At 42.0% G+C, this 17,412-nt stretch overlaps 1 protein-coding gene across 5 annotated transcripts; it reads right to left on the reverse strand.

Annotated features, from left to right (window-relative positions):
• Positions 1-728: 728 nt before the first annotated feature.
• On the reverse strand, positions 729-16,598 carry SLC45A2 (solute carrier family 45 member 2). Of its 5 annotated transcripts, none has more exons than XM_038125551.1 (7): positions 16,214-16,598; positions 14,825-15,001; positions 11,214-11,539; positions 7,265-7,408; positions 5,933-6,056; positions 4,893-5,098; positions 729-1,082 (listed from the first exon to the last, which is right to left on the reverse strand). In XM_038125551.1, the coding sequence occupies exons 1-7, from the start codon at positions 16,530-16,532 to the stop codon at positions 858-860; spliced, it is 1,521 nt and encodes a 506-aa protein (XP_037981479.1). In that variant the 5' UTR covers positions 16,533-16,598; the 3' UTR covers positions 729-857. The 5 variants fall into 5 exon arrangements, with proteins under 5 accessions (XP_037981479.1, XP_037981482.1, XP_037981478.1 ...); XM_038125554.1 differs by having other exon boundaries at positions 11,454-11,539; positions 16,094-16,598; XM_038125550.1 differs by having other exon boundaries at positions 16,094-16,598.
• Positions 16,599-17,412: the final 814 nt, after the last annotated feature.

A 17,412-nucleotide genomic window follows, 5' to 3' on the forward strand; every position in this document is an offset into this window, starting at 1 on the left:
ATTGGCCAAGTTTATTTTTTCAATTACAGCATCAGAACTGAGAGGCAGCTTTTTAAAGAAGGAAGAAATGGCAGCTGTTTCCCATAGACATATTTTTAGGTACCTACACATGGATTTGCAAAGCAGCTTTAGGCAGACTTTCCTGGCAAAGCTCAGCCAGTACTTTCAGTTCATTCATACAGAAGCAGCAGGATCCAGTACAAAATATTTACTTTACAGAAATGCTTTTAAACAATAGGCTTCAATCTTTTTTATATTCCAGTAATTTTTCACACTCAAATCTGCTTTTCACAGCAGCTGGTAATTAACTGATGCCATTTAGCAGTACCATTAATCATAACAGAACTGCACCCTGCATGGCCTCTGACACCTGTTTGAATCTCCTGCAGCTTTTGACTACTGGAGGGAACAGCCCCCAGGTTAGGACACTTGAAGAACAAGACAAATAAAAACATTCTTCCTAACTCTGTCCTTTTATATTACTTCAATTTATCACATTCTTCATCCGCTAACTTTCACAAATTGGTAATGAGGAGTTTCATAATGACTCCCAGTGTAGAGCATCAAAATACCGTGGCCACACACCACACACACCATCACATGTCACAGCATGTGAAAACACTGGGTATGTGTGTGTGTGTGTGTGTGTGTGTGTGCGTGTGTGTCTGAGGAATAAGGCAACCAGTTTCTTCAAGTCTCCATTTCATAAAGCTCTGGAACTCTGGAATTGCAACCGATCCAAGGAGGTAAGAGAGGATGACATGCCAGCAGCGTCAGCACAGCAACAGCACCAGTGCTACTGACCCAGAAAGAAAACGCTCCCCTGGGGAGATCCCTTCCGACTGCTTCTTGCAGTCCTAGTCCACGTACCGAATGCAGAAAGCCACGAAGCAGCAGCCAACCAGTGCCACCGTGGATGCCGAAATCACGGTGACGGCGCTGCCAGCAACGCTCACCAGGAGCCCCAGGCCCACGCCGAGAATGATCTGGGCCAGCTGGACCATGCAGGTCAGGGCAGCACAGTCGATGCCCTTCCCTCGCCCGTGCTCCCCTGCTTGTTCCCCTTCCTGCAGCTTCAGGCTCTGCAAAGAAGCAGAACAAACCCCAGAAACGGGACAGAGTCAGCAATACGCAGCTCTTGGCCGAGACATTGTCACAGCCCCGGGGGCAGCAGGGCAGGTCAGTAGCTCGCTGCTCCCATTCTTCTACCGCAGAGATTTTAAGTAACAGTGAGATTTCCAAGCTTCCACCAATTTTTTTCTCATCTGCAGTTTTTCCCTCTATCCCTTATCTTAAGGAAGTAATTGAAAATTGACCAGAAAAACGATATGTTATTTTTCAGTTCAGGTCAACTTGAGCTCTGTCAAACTGACATTAAACAGTACAGGTCATCCTGTCATGAACAATTTGGCTCTGACTCATGGCTGAAGGAGCCATGCTATCATATTATTAAAGAATCATCATAGAATCACAGAATGGTTTGTGTTGGAAGGAAGTTGAAAAATCATCTTGTTCCAATGCTCTTGTTGTGAGCAGGGACACTTTCCAGTGTGCTCAACTGGACATCCAACCTGGCCTTAAACACTTTCAGGGATGGAGCATCCAAAGCATCCTGGATCCAAAACTTCTCTGGACAACTTGATCCAGTGCCTCACCACCTGCACAGTAAAGAATTTTTTCCTGGTATCTAACTGAAATTTACTCTCTCTAAGTCTGAAGCCATTCCTGCTTGTCCTATCACTATATGCCCTTGTGAAAAGCCCCTCTCCATCTCTGCATCTTTCTTATAAGTTCCCTTCAAATACTGGAAAGCCACAATTATGTCAATCTGAAGCCTTCTCTTCTCCAGGCTGAAAAATCACAATTCTTTCAGCTGTTCCTCACAGGCGAGGTGCTCCAGCCCTGTGACCATTTTTGTGTCTCTGCTCTGGGCTCACTCCAGCAGCTCCCTGTCCCTCCCGTGCTGGGAGCCCAGGGCTGGATGCAGTGCTCCAGGTGGGTCTCAGCAGAGCAGAGCAGAGGAGCAGAATCCCCTCCCTGCCCTGCTGCCCACGGGGCTCTGGATGCAGCCCAGGACACGTTTGGCTCTCTGGGCTGTGAGTGCCATGGCCGGGCCATGTGCAGCCTCTCACCCACAGCACCCCCAAGCCCTTCTGGGCAGGGCTGCTCTGGGTCTGCTCATGCCCAGCCTGTGCTGGTACCAGGGGTTGTCCCAGCCCAGCTGCAGCACCAGCACTTGGCCTTGTTAAACCTCATTAGATTTCCCTGGGCCCACTCCTCCAGTGTGTCTGGGTCCCTCTGGATGGCATCCTGTCCTTCAGGTGTGCAATCCTTTCATCTATGTCATTAAAGAAGATATTGAATCACACTGGTCCCAGTGCAGATCCTTGAGGGCACCACTTGTCACTGATGTCCATTTGGATTTTGAGTCGTTGACCACGACCCTCTGAATGTGACCATCCAGCCACTTCCCTATCCATCCAAGAGTCCACTCATCAAATCCATCTTTTCACTTTACAGGGAAGGATGTTGTGAGGAGCCACATCCAAAGGCTTTACAGCAGTGCTGATATGTCCCACACACATAGAGGCAGGAACCTGAAGTTATGGCTCAAAGCAAATAAAGGAAATCAGTTCTAAAATACAAATGTAATACTTTTGTTGTTGGGGATGAAAGAAACCTGAAAACAAACATCCAGACTAGGATTCTTCTACACTGCTGAGGACCACTTTTAATTACTAGTCTGTATATCTGCTATGGTATACATAGCAGAACAAAAGTCTTTTTTTATTATGTACAAGTGTCCTGCATATTAGCACTCTGTGAGGCTGGTGGATCACTGGAATAGGTTAACCAGAGGGGCTCTGGAGTCTCCTTTCTTGGAATCATTCAAACCAGACGTGGGGCAGGCTGCTCCAGGTTGCCCTCCTAGAGAAGGATCTACATGATCTCTGGGGGTCCCTTCCTCCAGAAAGAAATAAATTACTCTGTTTTACTTAAATGTGATAATTGTCATAATTGATAATTGACATATTTATTTTCTTCCTGCATAGGCTGTTAAATGGAGGAGGTTGTACCCCAACAACAAGAAGTTCCCACACTGCAGGGCAGCAGCACCACAGTGTTCTGGTATCCAAACTCTCCTAGCAATTAAGATGCTTTTTGCTTTTTGCAAACCCTATTACCTTGCCTTTGAGCTACACAAAGCTCACAAGTACTGGAGACAAACAGTCTCTTCCTAATCCAGTAGAAAAAAAATTGAATTTGGATCCTAGGGAACAGCAGCACAGAACAGGAGCTGAAATGGCAGCATTATAAATCACAGCACATGATTTTGGTAGAGTGCATAGTGGGGGAAGATATCTGCTCCTTGTTCTGAAATGATAAAGCCCCAATTTTAGACACTTTGAAAAATAAATTGTATTTATTTTGCTGGGCTGTTCCTAGTGTTCCTATGTGGCAGTATTTCTGACCACAAGTATATGAATCTGTAAATGAATGCACTCTTGTGCTTGATGTTTACTTTTTTTTTCCTGTCTTGTACATTATAGAATATTTGAGCGAAACCTCAACCCATTAACATAAAATCTAACATAGAATTATATGTCATTTAACATCTGTCAAGCAAATACCATACACTAAACAAGAAACAAATGGTTGTCTTTTAAGTAACACATGACTATATTGGCCTATTAAGTGTAAAGTTCATGCACACTTCAGCTTATTTTATTTCATTTCTGTTTTGAAACAGATAAAAATTTTGCATTTACTCCTCCTCTCTGAGTTGGCTGACCTAAGGTAAGAATTGAGATTTCACCCTAACCTGGGCTCATTCCCAGTCTTTTGTTTTGTGTTTATAACACATCATGATCATTCCCTGTTGGAAGGAGAAAAGAAATTGACCAAAAAATTATGAATCATATATATGAAATATTTAATCACCTTGAGACCTCCTCCTAGCATTCAGTAGAATAATTAAAGAGTTCATTTTTGTTCATCATTCAGAGGGTGCTGAAGAAAGCTGTACAAAACAGTAGGGTATGTTGTCTAGCACTTAATCTAGCCCTCTGCTGCTTTCAACTATGATTTATGTGGTTTTCCAATGGTTCAACATTGCCTTTATTAATTTCTTCAGATCTTCCAAGATATACTGAGAACTTTTCCTAATTTCTTCCAACTGTCCTTAATCTTTCTTGTTTCCAGCTGCTTGACTTACTTAAGAGACTTGAGAGAACTTTTCCATTAAAGAACTCAACACTTTACAATACATGAAGATCCTGCTGTGCCCAGTAACATGATACAAGGTGCTCAAGTTTTTCCAGATTTTCCTTGGAAACAGGATTTAAGGCCGTGGAGGACAAAAACCCAACCACAGACATTTAGAAAGATAATGAGAATGTGGCATATGATTCAATACTGAACTATATAATGCTGTTTCTACTTGAAGGTCATTTGTTTATTAGCTAAGAGCTTTTGTAACACTTTGCAGTTAACTAAAAATTCTGACAGCCTTTACAGGGGTGTTATTAACCTCAGGCCCTCAGAAGTCCTCTGCCAACGTGTCTGGAAGGAAGGATGTAAGGAAGGCAGGACTTGAAGACAACACAGGTGGAGCCCTGTTACCTGCTTACTGCCTGAATGTGTTCTTTGATTAGCTTTGTCTCACATGTGATGATAAATAATTATTTGTTTCATGGAAGGCCTGTTTGGAGAGTTTGGAGCTGGGATGTTAACGCTCTCTGTCAGAAACTTCCCATTCATATGTGTCATTGTTAATAGTTCAAAATAATAATTAAAACCTGCTCACCATTTCTGTCCAGTTGACCCCCAAAACAGGTTGAACAGACACAGACAGATATAAACTTAATGCTTTCTTGAGACATTGCACTCACCTCTTCTTCCCTGTGGTACTCTGCTATGAGGTGGAATGGCACGGTGTACAGTGTGCTGGACATGACTCCAAAGAGTGAACAAAGAGCCAGAGTGGAGTAGACATTGGGAAACAAGCCAATTAATCCAGTACCTAGTCCGAAAAGTAGGTATCCAATGAAATAAAGTCCCTTTAATCCTATGTATGGCAGAAGGACTTTCTGCAAGTCTGTGAAAAGAAAGTGAAAATGCTGATAAGATTAAAAGAAATAGGTCACATTTTATCCTTTTAAGAAGAAAAAAAAAAAACACCCTTGTATTTCGTAAAATGCAATGAAGAAGATAATCTTAATGATTTTGGAAATTACCTCAAATTATTGTAGGTATAAACTTGCCAAAGCACACTTGCTCACACCACCCAGAGCTCGACCTGCAGCTTGCACTGCAGCTGCACCCAGAGATACTTGTGCTGAATAGAAATTCATCCACAGAAAGGCCACACAGAAATGCCTGCAGTTAAGCTCCAAAGGTGAAAACATTTCCCTCAAGCCTCTTTTAGATGCTCAAATCAACCCTCAAAATGCTACTTATTTGAGATTCCGGATCATGAGTTTTTTAATCCTTGGGAAGTGTTATGGTGAAATCTTCCTGGGAAGCTGTGCTAGCATGCTTACACATAATTTTGGAGAGCAAGATTCAAGCTTCTGGCAACACCTTCTGCACGGGGAATGCGAATGGGAGGAGGTCACCTTTGAGAGCCTACAACTACAGCATTGTTAGGTGAAAGAGCACCTAAGAATTTGGTGTGACATTTAATTTCAGAATGATTTTCAGTGTTCAGGGTCAGTTCATGTGCAGAACAATGTCCCACTTCCAAAGGCACCCCTCATCATGTGGTTCAGAACTGTTGGTGCTAAGATGTGAGTTTCTAACAATGCTGAGAACGTAGCATTCCTTAAAGCTTTAATGCAGAACGAATGCCAGGTAATTTGGCATCCCCTTATGGTTTTTGAACAATGGCAAACAGCAAACACAGTGTTGGAATTTATTCATGGGTACTTACACGAATAGACTGATGAAGAAATTGCATTGATGCACAGTCCCCAGCATCCCATCTCTACCCCTGCTTTGTAGGTAAGGTAAAGTGTGGAGTTGTGAGGTGCATAGGGATTCCCATGGTACACAACCTGAAAGACACCACAAAAGTCACAGAAGGCAGGAATGACACCGTGTAGGGAATGCCTCCTTCTCATGGGCACAGGGCCCCATCCCTGGTAGGGAGCAGCTGAGAAATCTGTTGAGCAGTGTCCTAACCACCCATTTTTAATTCTCCAGGTTTCACACTCACATCTCCTGGACTATCACATCCCAGGCTCCGCCCCATTTCTTACCCTCTGCCTTTTCCTGGACTGTCTATTTTACATCTACTAATTTGCTCTTCTATCCTTTGGGTGTCTCACTTCCAGCTGTCTCTCTTGTCTCTGTCTTCTCGCCTTAGCCTTTCTTTCCCTTATTTATCTGCAATTTTTTTCTGTTTTCTCTTTCAGGTTTCCCTCAACACACTCATTTTTCCACACTGTTATTCTCTTATTCAGTTGCTTGCCTAGACAAGCAAAGCTTTTTTCTTTCAGTTGTTCATCTACACTACAAGGAAAAAACCCCTCCCTCTTGCCTTGCCTACAAAGACAAAAAAGGCAAGGAAATGGGAATACTGTGTGGAAACCACAGAAGAGCAGGGAATGGCAGTGAGAGATTTGTGCCAGGACCATATTAGTACTCTGGAAGGAAGAAGGCAGACACATCCATACAGGCAAGAATCACTACCAAGGACATACAGTCCCAGGGAATGGCGCGGAAAAGGCACCACTCGGTGTTGTGAAGGCAAACAGCTGATGAGAAAAGGGAATCAGAACAGAAAAATGCAGGAAGATAAAACTTTCTGCTACCAAGTAGCTCCTTGTGTGCAAAGAGCTGCATGGCCTGAGGCCAGGGAGGCTGCAGTGCAGGTGAGGGGCTTTGTGTGGATGCTGCTCACACACCAGGACAAGGCCAGCTGCATCCAAGCTGCCCCAGCTAGAAAACCTGCCCATCTGGGAGCAGAAAGCCAAAGCAGAAAATGGATGTGTTTGGACCAGCTCTGAGAGCTTCACTTGGAACATTTAGACACAAATAGCCTTACAAATACTAAAGGTTTTCCCTAATGATTTCCCCAGACAGGCTTGGAACAAGGGCCTGACCTTAATTAGCTGGTTTACAAAACTACTGTTGAGCCATCCTGATATAAATGGCTCTGACACCAGTGTCATTTCCTCAGGATAGTAACGCCATTTCATTTCTTTTTGATGGAGGAGGAAATGCTACAAAGAAGGAGTTGTGAGAGTATTTTATGCTTTACCTGTCCCATGAAATCCGTGAAGAAAAGCATGTTGGACAGGAAAGCCATCCATCCAAAGAGGTGGCTCACACACAGACAGCGATAGTGGGATGGCATGCTTAAAAGTGTCTTCAAGAGGGATTTAAGGGTCATCTGTCTCTTTTCCTAAAAGCAAATATTGAAGAATAATACAGTATTATTGTCCTGAAGGCTAATTAAATAGTTGACAGCAAATGAAGAAGGCCTTAGAAGTATCTTTTTATTGCTAAACTTCCAAAGTCTTTTATTTTTTGCTAGGAAGTGTTGCTTGGGTACTGAGTTTTCTTCAATTTATAAATTCATAGGAACTATAGAAGAGATGGAGTATACCAGCAGGAATGTAACATTTTTTGCTGTTATTATCAGCAGGACAATTATTTACAAGTAGAATAACGGGAAATTTTCTCCCAAAGCAGACTCAGAGAGTTAAAAATAAACCCCAATGAACCAACAACAGAAACAACCAAAACCAAAAGTTATTTCTTTATAGAGACCATCAGCTTTACACTGAAAATTTAAAACTGCCGCAGAAGAAAGTTATGCTCAAAATACTTCCTGAAAATTAAAATGTGTCAGCTGCGGATTTCTGAGACCTTATTCCCTTTCCATTCTATGTGCTAAATTCCCTAGGAAACTTCTTTTTCTAGGGAAACTTCTACTTCTTTGAGCATATAATGAGTTTCCACTATGCTCTGTCCTTGAAGCAGAGAGAAGCTGTTGTTCCCCATGGTAGCACACAGAGAATGTGAGCTCCAGCATCTGAACACCTCATACCAAGGGAGAAACAACTCATTTCACAATCAAAACTTAATTGGTGCTGGTTAACAAATCTCACTGATGAGGAAAATCAAATTTTCTCACTGCCTTTAATGTCCCATGTTATCTCCCTCCTTGTCTCAGCCCTGTGCCCCAAAACTCCCAGTTTCTTCTCCAGTCACATTCATCAGATCATTTGTACTACTATTTTTTTAAACTACTGTAGTTGTGCTTGATATCAGGTATTTTGGCATATAATTCTTCCTGTATTAAAGCTCCTGCATGGTTTACTGCTTTTGAAGAGAAAAGAAAAAAAAAAAAAAAAGATACTGTTTTAACTGTGCATGATGGAAAACTTCCAATTTTCTCTGATGATATTTGGAGACTACAGTGTTGGGAGAGATGGTAAGGGAAGATGTATGTTATGAAATGTGGAAGAACTGCAAAAGTTATGCTAATTACTCAAAATTCCTGGACTGAATCTTGTCTTTAATTTGCTGTAAGATGTCATTTTTTCCTTTCTTTCTTCAGTCTTGTATATACTTTTCACAAATCTACTTTCCTTTGAACTAGGCTATGCTGCAAGCTACTCTATGAATAATCACCACATACAAAGTTGGAAAATACTTTGCTTCAGTGTGAGGCTTTTAATCCTCTTAGGAATGCCAAAATTCAAGTTGCTGACTTCCACCTTGGACTGTATACTGTCCAAATCCCTTGGAATTTGGCATCACTGTCTTTTTTAAACAGGGTGAGCTTTATATCCTTCTACAATTATAAAAAGAAAACAAAAGAATTCCAGATTGACTCATTAGTGTTATTTCAAGGATAATTACTGTAGTTTGACTTGGCTTAATTTAGCTTGTAATTCTTCCAACTTGCTTTTTAAAATAGCCTTTCCAATCAAAGTTCTAAGATAAGGTCATGGAATTACAAAGGGCACTGCAGTGATTACAAACAATAATTTGACAGCTAGATAGAAATGTTTTCTTTCTATTTAGATGTTCCAGAGAGTGGAAATGGAAACCAAAAATGTTTAATGTACACATTCAAAACATACCAGCATACAAACTGCTTGCTAATTTAAATTATGTTTTGAAGTTTGGCTCTGTTTAAGTGCCTTATCCTTCAAAAGTTCAGAGTACCAAATAATCTCTACAAAATCACTGAAACTCAGGGCATAAGATGATAAGAATACAGAGGAAGCAATATGACTCGGGCTTTATAGCAGTGGACCCTGACTAATTTGGCACCATTCAAAAGAATACAAGGCTAATTGCTTTGGTTGTCTGTTCATACTGTAGCAGGTCAAATCTCATTAATAATCGTGTTAGCTATTAGCATGTGAGAACATAGGCCTTAATTTAGAAGAAATATAGCCATGATTACTGTAATTAAAAATAATTTTAAAAAAAGAGACAGAAAACCAGGAAGCCAAACCATTTCTTCAAGGAAGTGATTATAGTAATGAATGAACTCAGCAAACATGTGCCACAGGAGACAGATCATTAAAGCAGTGAGTGTCTAGAATTCATGCACACAAAGAAAGGCACATCAAAGAAACATGAGACTGATCAAAGCACCGGGGGACTTTAACAGGCTGCCCAGCCTAGGCAGAGAGGAGGGCAGCGGCACAGGCTCGCCACCACAGCTTCACCTCTGGTCTTAGACATGGTACTCCACGTTTCTCATGTTACTGACTCCATGGAATTATTTCTTCCCAAGGCAGAAGCTACCCTAAACCACAGTCTGCCCCCCCCCACTTTCACTGCATCGCTCTCTCATCTTCATTTGGCTTCTCTTTTTTTAGAGCCTACATGGTCCTAGCAATCGATGAGGCCCAGCATCTCTAGCAATTCGGAGGATGCCCAGAGTGAACAGCGCTGCTGAAGGATGCTTGCTCAAGCTGGCCTGCAGGGGGAAGCTCAGACAGCATCACAGTGCTCTCGTCAGATTCTCCCCGCAGCTGTTGCCTTGCTGTCTGCTCCACTCCATGTTTGCCTGGCACTATCATCAGGCAATGCTCATTTCATATGTCTTGCATCTAATAATATTGTAATAATTTAATAATATTTTAATAATTTCATCATATTTTTCTTCCAGTTAGAAATGCCAAGTGATACTACGAAACAAATTACGAATAGTAAAAAATAATAAATCCTTTTTACTTACAGATTAAACAAGAGTATTGCTTTCCTACTTATAACTGTTTGTACATGCTTAGTATATTTTATATGATTTATCAAACCTCTGTATCCATGTTTTAGGGATCGATATGCATAATGCCAAGAAATCAGAAGTGGAATTAAAATGAGAAGCAATTGTGTCACCACTACTGTGTTATACTTTGCTTTCCTAGGGTACCATGAGATAGCCATGAGGATTTGTAGTACTAAAAGTCACCAACCAAACCATAAAAACGATTGTCTGTTCTCAACACCATACTAGAACTGGCCTCTCCAGATGTGTTTCTGGTAGATTCACCTCGGTGCCTTAGATTGAAGAAACCTCTCACAAAAATGCATCAGAAACAAAATAACAGTGAGGATTTAAAAGTACTCACTGTTTTCTCACACCTCAAAATTTTGCCAAAGCTCAGCTACAATATCACTCAAAATAAAATTCAAACTCCGGTAGCAAGGTAGCACTGCTGTAGACATAGCAATTGTAAACACATTAGTGCTCAATAAAATGTTGAGCAGCAGAAAACCCAAATGTCACACATTTCACTTGTACCATGGAAAAATTGTGTGGACTTTGGTGTGAATTAGAGATCAACATCAAAGATTAATGTTCTGTAGTCTTTGTCCACAATTTTATGCTAAATTTATCAAGACTAAAGGAAAAAGTAGATCCTATTTACAAAATTCACATGAGGAGGACATCAAGAGATTGGCATTGAGCAGAAAATTGAGCCAGGTTCTCCCTCATCCCTGCCAATGGATAAATGCATCAGAACTAGCTGGTCTCATGCCTCTTGCTGGCAATACTTTCTAAAGGAAAAAAAAAAAAAAAGAAAAAAAAAGGCAAGCAGACTTTCTCCTGTCTCTGTATCCTGGTGGAGGGTTCTTTTCTGTGCCTGTGAAAGGACTCCATTACAAACAATCATCACTAGCTAATTAAGGGGTCTCCAAGGATGCAAAGATACAAGCTATAAAATCACTTCTGCACTCACCTCTGTGCGTGACGCAACCGCGCATTTCCCTGGCCTGGCTGCAGCCTTTATTTCGGTACATGTTGATTTTAAGTGACCATTCCTTATTTCCTCCTCTATGGAGCTGTATTTATAGGATTCAGTCACTTCCAACAAGAACTTTGCCTCTTCGTTTTCATGTCTGAGTGGGACTTCAGGAATACTGCACAGATGTACGGTAAGGCAGATTATGAAAACCAAGGCTGCGAAGAAGAAAATCACCTGGAATTCTGATGCCAAGGTATATCCTAGTACAGTTTGACCCCAATCCATAGCACCTGTAAGGTAGCCCAGGGCTCCTCCCAAACCTACAATGGTGGGGGAAAAAAAAGGAAAACAAATGTCTACTGGCATTGACAAAATAAACAAAGAGTACATAATACCCTCAATATGTGATGCCCTCTAGAAATTATAGAGTAATCACTCTTCAGATATTTATCACAAGAAATAGGAATACTGATCTAACCACATACATAAGCAGTTACTAAAACATCTCTTGAAAAATCTCCTCAGATCTGTCAGGCATAGCTCCCCAGAAATTGCTGAAAACACAGCAAAATAGGCTCCATCTCTTTTTTTTACTCTTTCAAGCTCTATTTTCTTTGATATGGTAAATAATACAAGTAAAACTAAATTAAATCCTACAAAAATATGTGGTTTTCTTTTCTTATTTTCACAGAACAAACACTTTAAAATTATTTTGAGAATTTCTACAGTTTAGAATTTGTAAAATGTAATTAGCTTAGTCCAAACAGAAATACTGCCTCCATGTGAATTTTTTTTTTAAAAAGGTAATAAACCCAAAGGCATTGTTTTGTACTTATACAAATCCAAGTACAACACCACTTGGAAAAGAAAACAGAAAGGAACAAATATAAGCATGTAATCCCTCAGAAGAGGTAGACTAAAGGGTAAAATGAGAATGATAGTTTGTGCCTTGAAGTTAATAAACCCAGTTTTCAGACAGTTTGGTTTTTTTTACAATTCTTCTCTTTGCTGTAAGCGCACACAGAGATGCGCAGGGATGTGCCCTGTGTTACATTCTCTGCAGAGCTCTGGTAGGGGTGGCACCTTTGTAGAGTCCTGACACCTTCTTAACCAGGTGGCTCTGGGGGATGGATGGCTGGGAGTTCCACAGGATAGGCACCTTCCAAGAACTTAGAAGCATTTCTACCTTTCTGCTTAGGAGAACTGAAAACAGTCTACAGCAAAGCCCTGCATCTAACAAAAACTAACAGCACCCGCACTTGCTTCCCCAAAAAACATGGGATTTTGATTTTGTTCTGGTCTTTCTGTACCTTCTTTGCCCTCCTGGGTCTGATTATGGCCCTCATTCATTGGGCACTGTGGCCTTTCACAGGGGACTGTATCTTTGCTTGTTCTCATAAAAAACAATTAGGCTATTAATAACTTTTTTAAGAAAATCTACACAACATTATTTTCAGTGTATGTTTGCAGACAGAATATTTGACATTAGAGGATGTTTTTGCATGCTGTTTTGAAAAAGAAGCATCATGATATTGGAATGCAGCCTGAATGCTGAGTTGTTGGATGTGTGCACTCTTTCTTCCACTTGAATAAGTGGCCATGGGATTCATAAGTGCAAAGCTATCAAGTTTCATGTTACACCCTAAACTGAAGGCAAACTAGAGAGTAAAATCTCAGAAATATTAAGTATAAAAGGAAAGAAGGAACTAAAGTAGGAAAAAGAAACCATATCTAAAACAGTACCTGGACAAGAAATGGGAAGATTGCTGTCTGTGTCTAATAGGGATAAAATGGGGAATGATAAATGTAAACTGTAGGGAATTTATATTACTGTTACAGTTTAGGGAAAACAAACACCAAGGCCAGTGAATTGCTGGAGTAGACTGCCTTGGGAGGCTCTAGAACTCCAGTCAAGGGAGGATTTCAACACCAGACCAGGGAACTTTCAGTTAGGAAGGGTTGAGATGAGCTTGCTGTGGAGAGCACAGGATGCTGGACCAAATCACACACTCTGCCCCAGTCTTATTTCATGTTATTTGTCCCACATCCCCTTTCACAGGTCAGTACACTGAATCAGCTAAATCTGTATCTTCAAACTTGGAGACTTTTTAGTATCATCAAAAAAAATAGCAACCAGAGTTGCACTGAATATACATAGAGACCCACTCTCTCTTTCCAAACAAGTGATTCTTTAACATTTTATCTGTTTCTAATGGATAATACAGATTTCATTCCCATGTGGCTTTAAGCTTCCCTTATAAACTGTGTTCATGGATACAGGTATTTCATATGTCCAAAAACAGCCTTTGTCACTAGCTAGTACTCCTCCTTGAACAGAGTAACTGCTACTGAGTCTACGTGTCTCTGCTCCTGCTGGGGGCTCAGTAGCCACAAAAATCTGCTGTAACAAATACTGCGTGACTTCTCACGTAGTCTGCTTTTTGTCTAGTGCTTGCACAGGGACTACTCTCAGACATGGCAGGAGGTTCCTCCTAGATCACTTCACACGTACCCAGACTTACGTGTCTTCCCTGTGCATTTCCTCAACACAGGGCTCACATTGTACAGATGATTCCGTGGAATCAGTGTTCAGGGGTTGGGACAGACCTTAGAGATCATCCAGACCCATGCACCCTGCCACTGGCAGGGACACCTCCAACTAGACCAGGCTGCTCAAGGCCTTATCCAACCTCGCCTGGAACACTGACAGGGTTGGTCAGACTCCCTGGACAACTTATTCCAGTGTCTCACCACCCTCACAGGGAATTTCTTCCTAACATCCAACCTAAATTTCCCTTCATCTTCCTAAAGAAGAGTCCCTCTCCATCTTCCCTGTGGCCCTCCTTCAGATACTGGAAGGTTCCTGACTCCAGGAGGTCTCCACACAACCTTCTCTTCACCAGGCTGAACAGCCCCAACTTTCTCAGCCCGTCTTCATAGGAGAGGTGCTCTAGTCCCCTTATCAACTTTGTGGCACTCCTTTAAACTTGTTCCAACAGTTTTGTGTCCTTCTGTAACTCGGTAACATTCAAAAAATGTACAAAGGCAAATGAAGCTGTTAACTTCATTTGCAGGAGCTTGAACTGAACTACTTGGTCTTATTTTGTGGGAGCTGTGAATTTCTGAATTTCACATGAAACTCCTGTTTCTATACAGCACATACTGGAGCACTGCTGAAGAATAGGAATCAATTGGTTTGTGCAGGTCTTGTCGTGTGTCACATGATAAGTCAAAAATGTTATTTTTATGTGCAATAGCAATGAAACAAGCTACATCCATTAATTTTTGCCTCAGCAAAAACTTGAAAAAAACCCAAAACAAACTGAACAAACCCTACTTCACATTTTAAAATAACTAACTACTCTTAAATCACGCCTGTGTTGCTGTAATTATTTGTGCCTGCAGCCTTCTTCAGAATTCTTGTAGCAGCAATCACAAGTTGCTGTTCTCTGGAGTAGTGAAAACCCAGCAACAAAAGTCCCGTGACTGAAGTGCAGGATCAGATGATCAGTTCATTCAAGATTAGAAACACAGTGAGGATAAAACCCATGCAATTACCTTCCCCTCCTTTGAGAGGTAGGGAGGAAAAGAAGGGATCAGTGTACCTGTAAAGAGGGCGTGGTAATGCAGACCCTTCTCTTTATCCTGATGAGAGCAGACATCAAATAAATATGCTTTGATTGGACCATCAATAAAATCAGCTGCAAAATCAAAAAGTACTACTCCCAGCATGGTAATGACTATTGCCCACGTCCGCTGCTTGTCTCTCTCATCGATGAAAGCTAAAAAAGAAAAACACCCTCATTCTGACAGCAACAGTGCCATGTTCTGCAAAACCACATTTAGTCTTTCCCGATACCTCAAAATCTAAATAACGACTGGTTACGCAAGAGAGTCCAGTGACACCAGAATCTCATCAGAGATGCAGGAGAGCTGAGTCTGTGTAGTGCTGAGCTGGGCCAGGTTGACTTACTGCCTTGAGTCAGCACATGCTCAGAATGCTTCAAGCTCCACAGCCAAGAGCATCACTATCCTCAATCTATTCCTTTACACCTTCAAGGCATGCTCTGGTAGCCTAACACATGTGTTTTGTAATACTTTCAGTTTATTCTCTTTGTCCAACCCTTATATTGTTTTAGATAATCAAGAGTTGACTGCAACATCTCTCTCTGGGTCAATGAAATCAACTATATTCAACATCAATAATATTGAGGAAGATAGAATAAATCAATCCATAAAAAACACACCTTCCCCAGCTGCCTTGTCAGCAACAACTTTGTATCAAGACTTTTAGAAGCTACATCCCAAGCTAAAATGTAACAATATGGGTGTCACTCCTATTTGATTTTGCATGTTTCAGCTGCAACAGGGTTTCCAAGCAGTTAAGGATTTTTGTTTTTCATCAGCACAACACAAAGAGTCGAGCCGGTGCTGCTATAATTGAAGGCGAGTATTTTGAATACTAATCCATCTGAAATAGGGATGAGTAGGGACACAGTTTGGGTATATATTGCATCACAAAAACAATACTATCATTTAAGCTAACAAGGTAGATCTTAGCTCATAAAAACCTCTATGGCCTAAGCAAATCTTTACCTGTAGGAGCTTATCAGGCAATCAAACCAACATACAACAGACTGCAATCACACGCACAGACTACAGAACACTATGCACAGGGTACATAACATGCAGAGTTAGGATTGAATGTACACAAAGATTACAGTGCTCCCCAGCTCCTTTAGTGCACCCGAGCTACATTATACCAAATTTTAACAGTGCATTTTAAGAAGGAAAAGGGGAACCCCTCTCCTTGTTCTGATTTGAAAGGCTAGGATGAGTTTTGTCTGTCAGCACAGCACATGCCCCTCACTCACCTGAGATCATCACGTCCCCATTGAGGTACAAAGCCATGCCTAACAGCATTATGATGCCCAGACCCAGAATGTAAGGTCGCCTCCTGCCCCAGCTACAGGTGCAGTGATCACTGGCTGAACCTACCACGGGCTGCAGCACGAAGCCCAGGATAGGGCTGATGAGCCACACGAGGCTGTAGAGGTTCTTGGGCAGCCCTACACTGAGCAGCACCGGCGTAACAAAGGCGGCCTCCACGGCATAGCAGAACTCCCGGCCGAACATGGCCATGCTGTGCATGACCAGCCTTCCCACCGCTCGCCTCCTTGGCACCGCTGCTCTAGTCCTCATCACTGACTGCCTCAGAGCTTCCTCCTTCTCTCTGGTGCCATCCATGTCGGCCTTGGCCACGCCAGAGGTGGGCAGGAGAGCCCCGTGGAAGCTCTCTTTCGTTAAGGTCATAGCTCTGGCTGCGAGCAGCGCCGTGGCAAGCTGGTGCTGCCTGCTCCGGCTGACATGGGGCCCAGATCATATGCCGGGCGGGATCGGTCTGTGCTGGGGGAGGGACTCACATACTTTCATGGCTCTGCGATCACAAGTTATGCCAGGAAGGGGGCGGGGAAGTGTGTGTTCTCATTAGCTGATCTGAGCTTTTGGGCGTCTGCACTGCTCCCGACTATCCACAACTAAGGAATTACTGTTTACGCATGAAGCACACATATAACAGGAACATACATCACATGGTCCGGACGCCGGATTAGCCTGACACAAAGCTGTTCCTCTTGCTGTAAGACAGCAGTGACACCAGGAATCCAGTCCTCATCTTTCCATTCAGCAAACATGAACATCAGACCATTCCCTGCTGACTAACCTGGGGGGAAAAAAAATCTGCATCTATCTGGAAAAGGATTTCAACACACCTCATAAGGATGAGTAAGTGAACCCATTCATTGCCCTGGAGCCTTAGAGGCAGATACAATGCTTGGCAGGAATCTGTCAAGCAGCAACTGATGAGTACTTTTTTCTATGTGCTGTGTTCTGCCCTCAAAAGAACTGATTATTTCTTGGTTTCTGAAAACAGAGTATCAGAATTACTTAGAGGTGGGTTTTTTAAACAGTCTGTCTTGCCAGGGGAAGGCCTTAAAAGATACCCATAGTGACCTTATTCAAACTGTACCTTTCAGGTTAGCCACCTGAGGGAGGCAGCTGATCCAACCTATCCTGAAGAAACACAAGGTTTTAAATTGACATCAGTAATTCTGATTTCAAAACTTATTCATGATGGACCTCACATTTGGCAATGCCGATTTTTCTCCAACACAATCAGATATATCTGGGACTA

Source organism: Motacilla alba, chromosome Z (genome assembly GCF_015832195.1).
Source record: "Motacilla alba alba isolate MOTALB_02 chromosome Z, Motacilla_alba_V1.0_pri, whole genome shotgun sequence".
Taxonomy (NCBI): domain Eukaryota; kingdom Metazoa; phylum Chordata; class Aves; order Passeriformes; family Motacillidae; genus Motacilla; species Motacilla alba.

Excerpts from the sequence above, each read along its gene's own strand:
- SLC45A2 (XM_038125550.1), bottom strand. The coding sequence starts at position 16,532 with ATGACCTTAACGAAAGAGAGCTTCCACGGGGCTCTCCTGCCCACCTCT. Across the intron at positions 15,002-16,093 it reads TGGGGACGTGATGATCTCAG|CTTTCATCGATGAGAGAGAC; the intron begins GTGAGTGAGGGG and ends TTTCTTTTTTAG. Across the intron at positions 1,083-4,892 it reads AGTACCACAGGGAAGAAGAG|AGCCTGAAGCTGCAGGAAGG; the intron begins GTGAGTGCAATG and ends GCTTCTTTGCAG.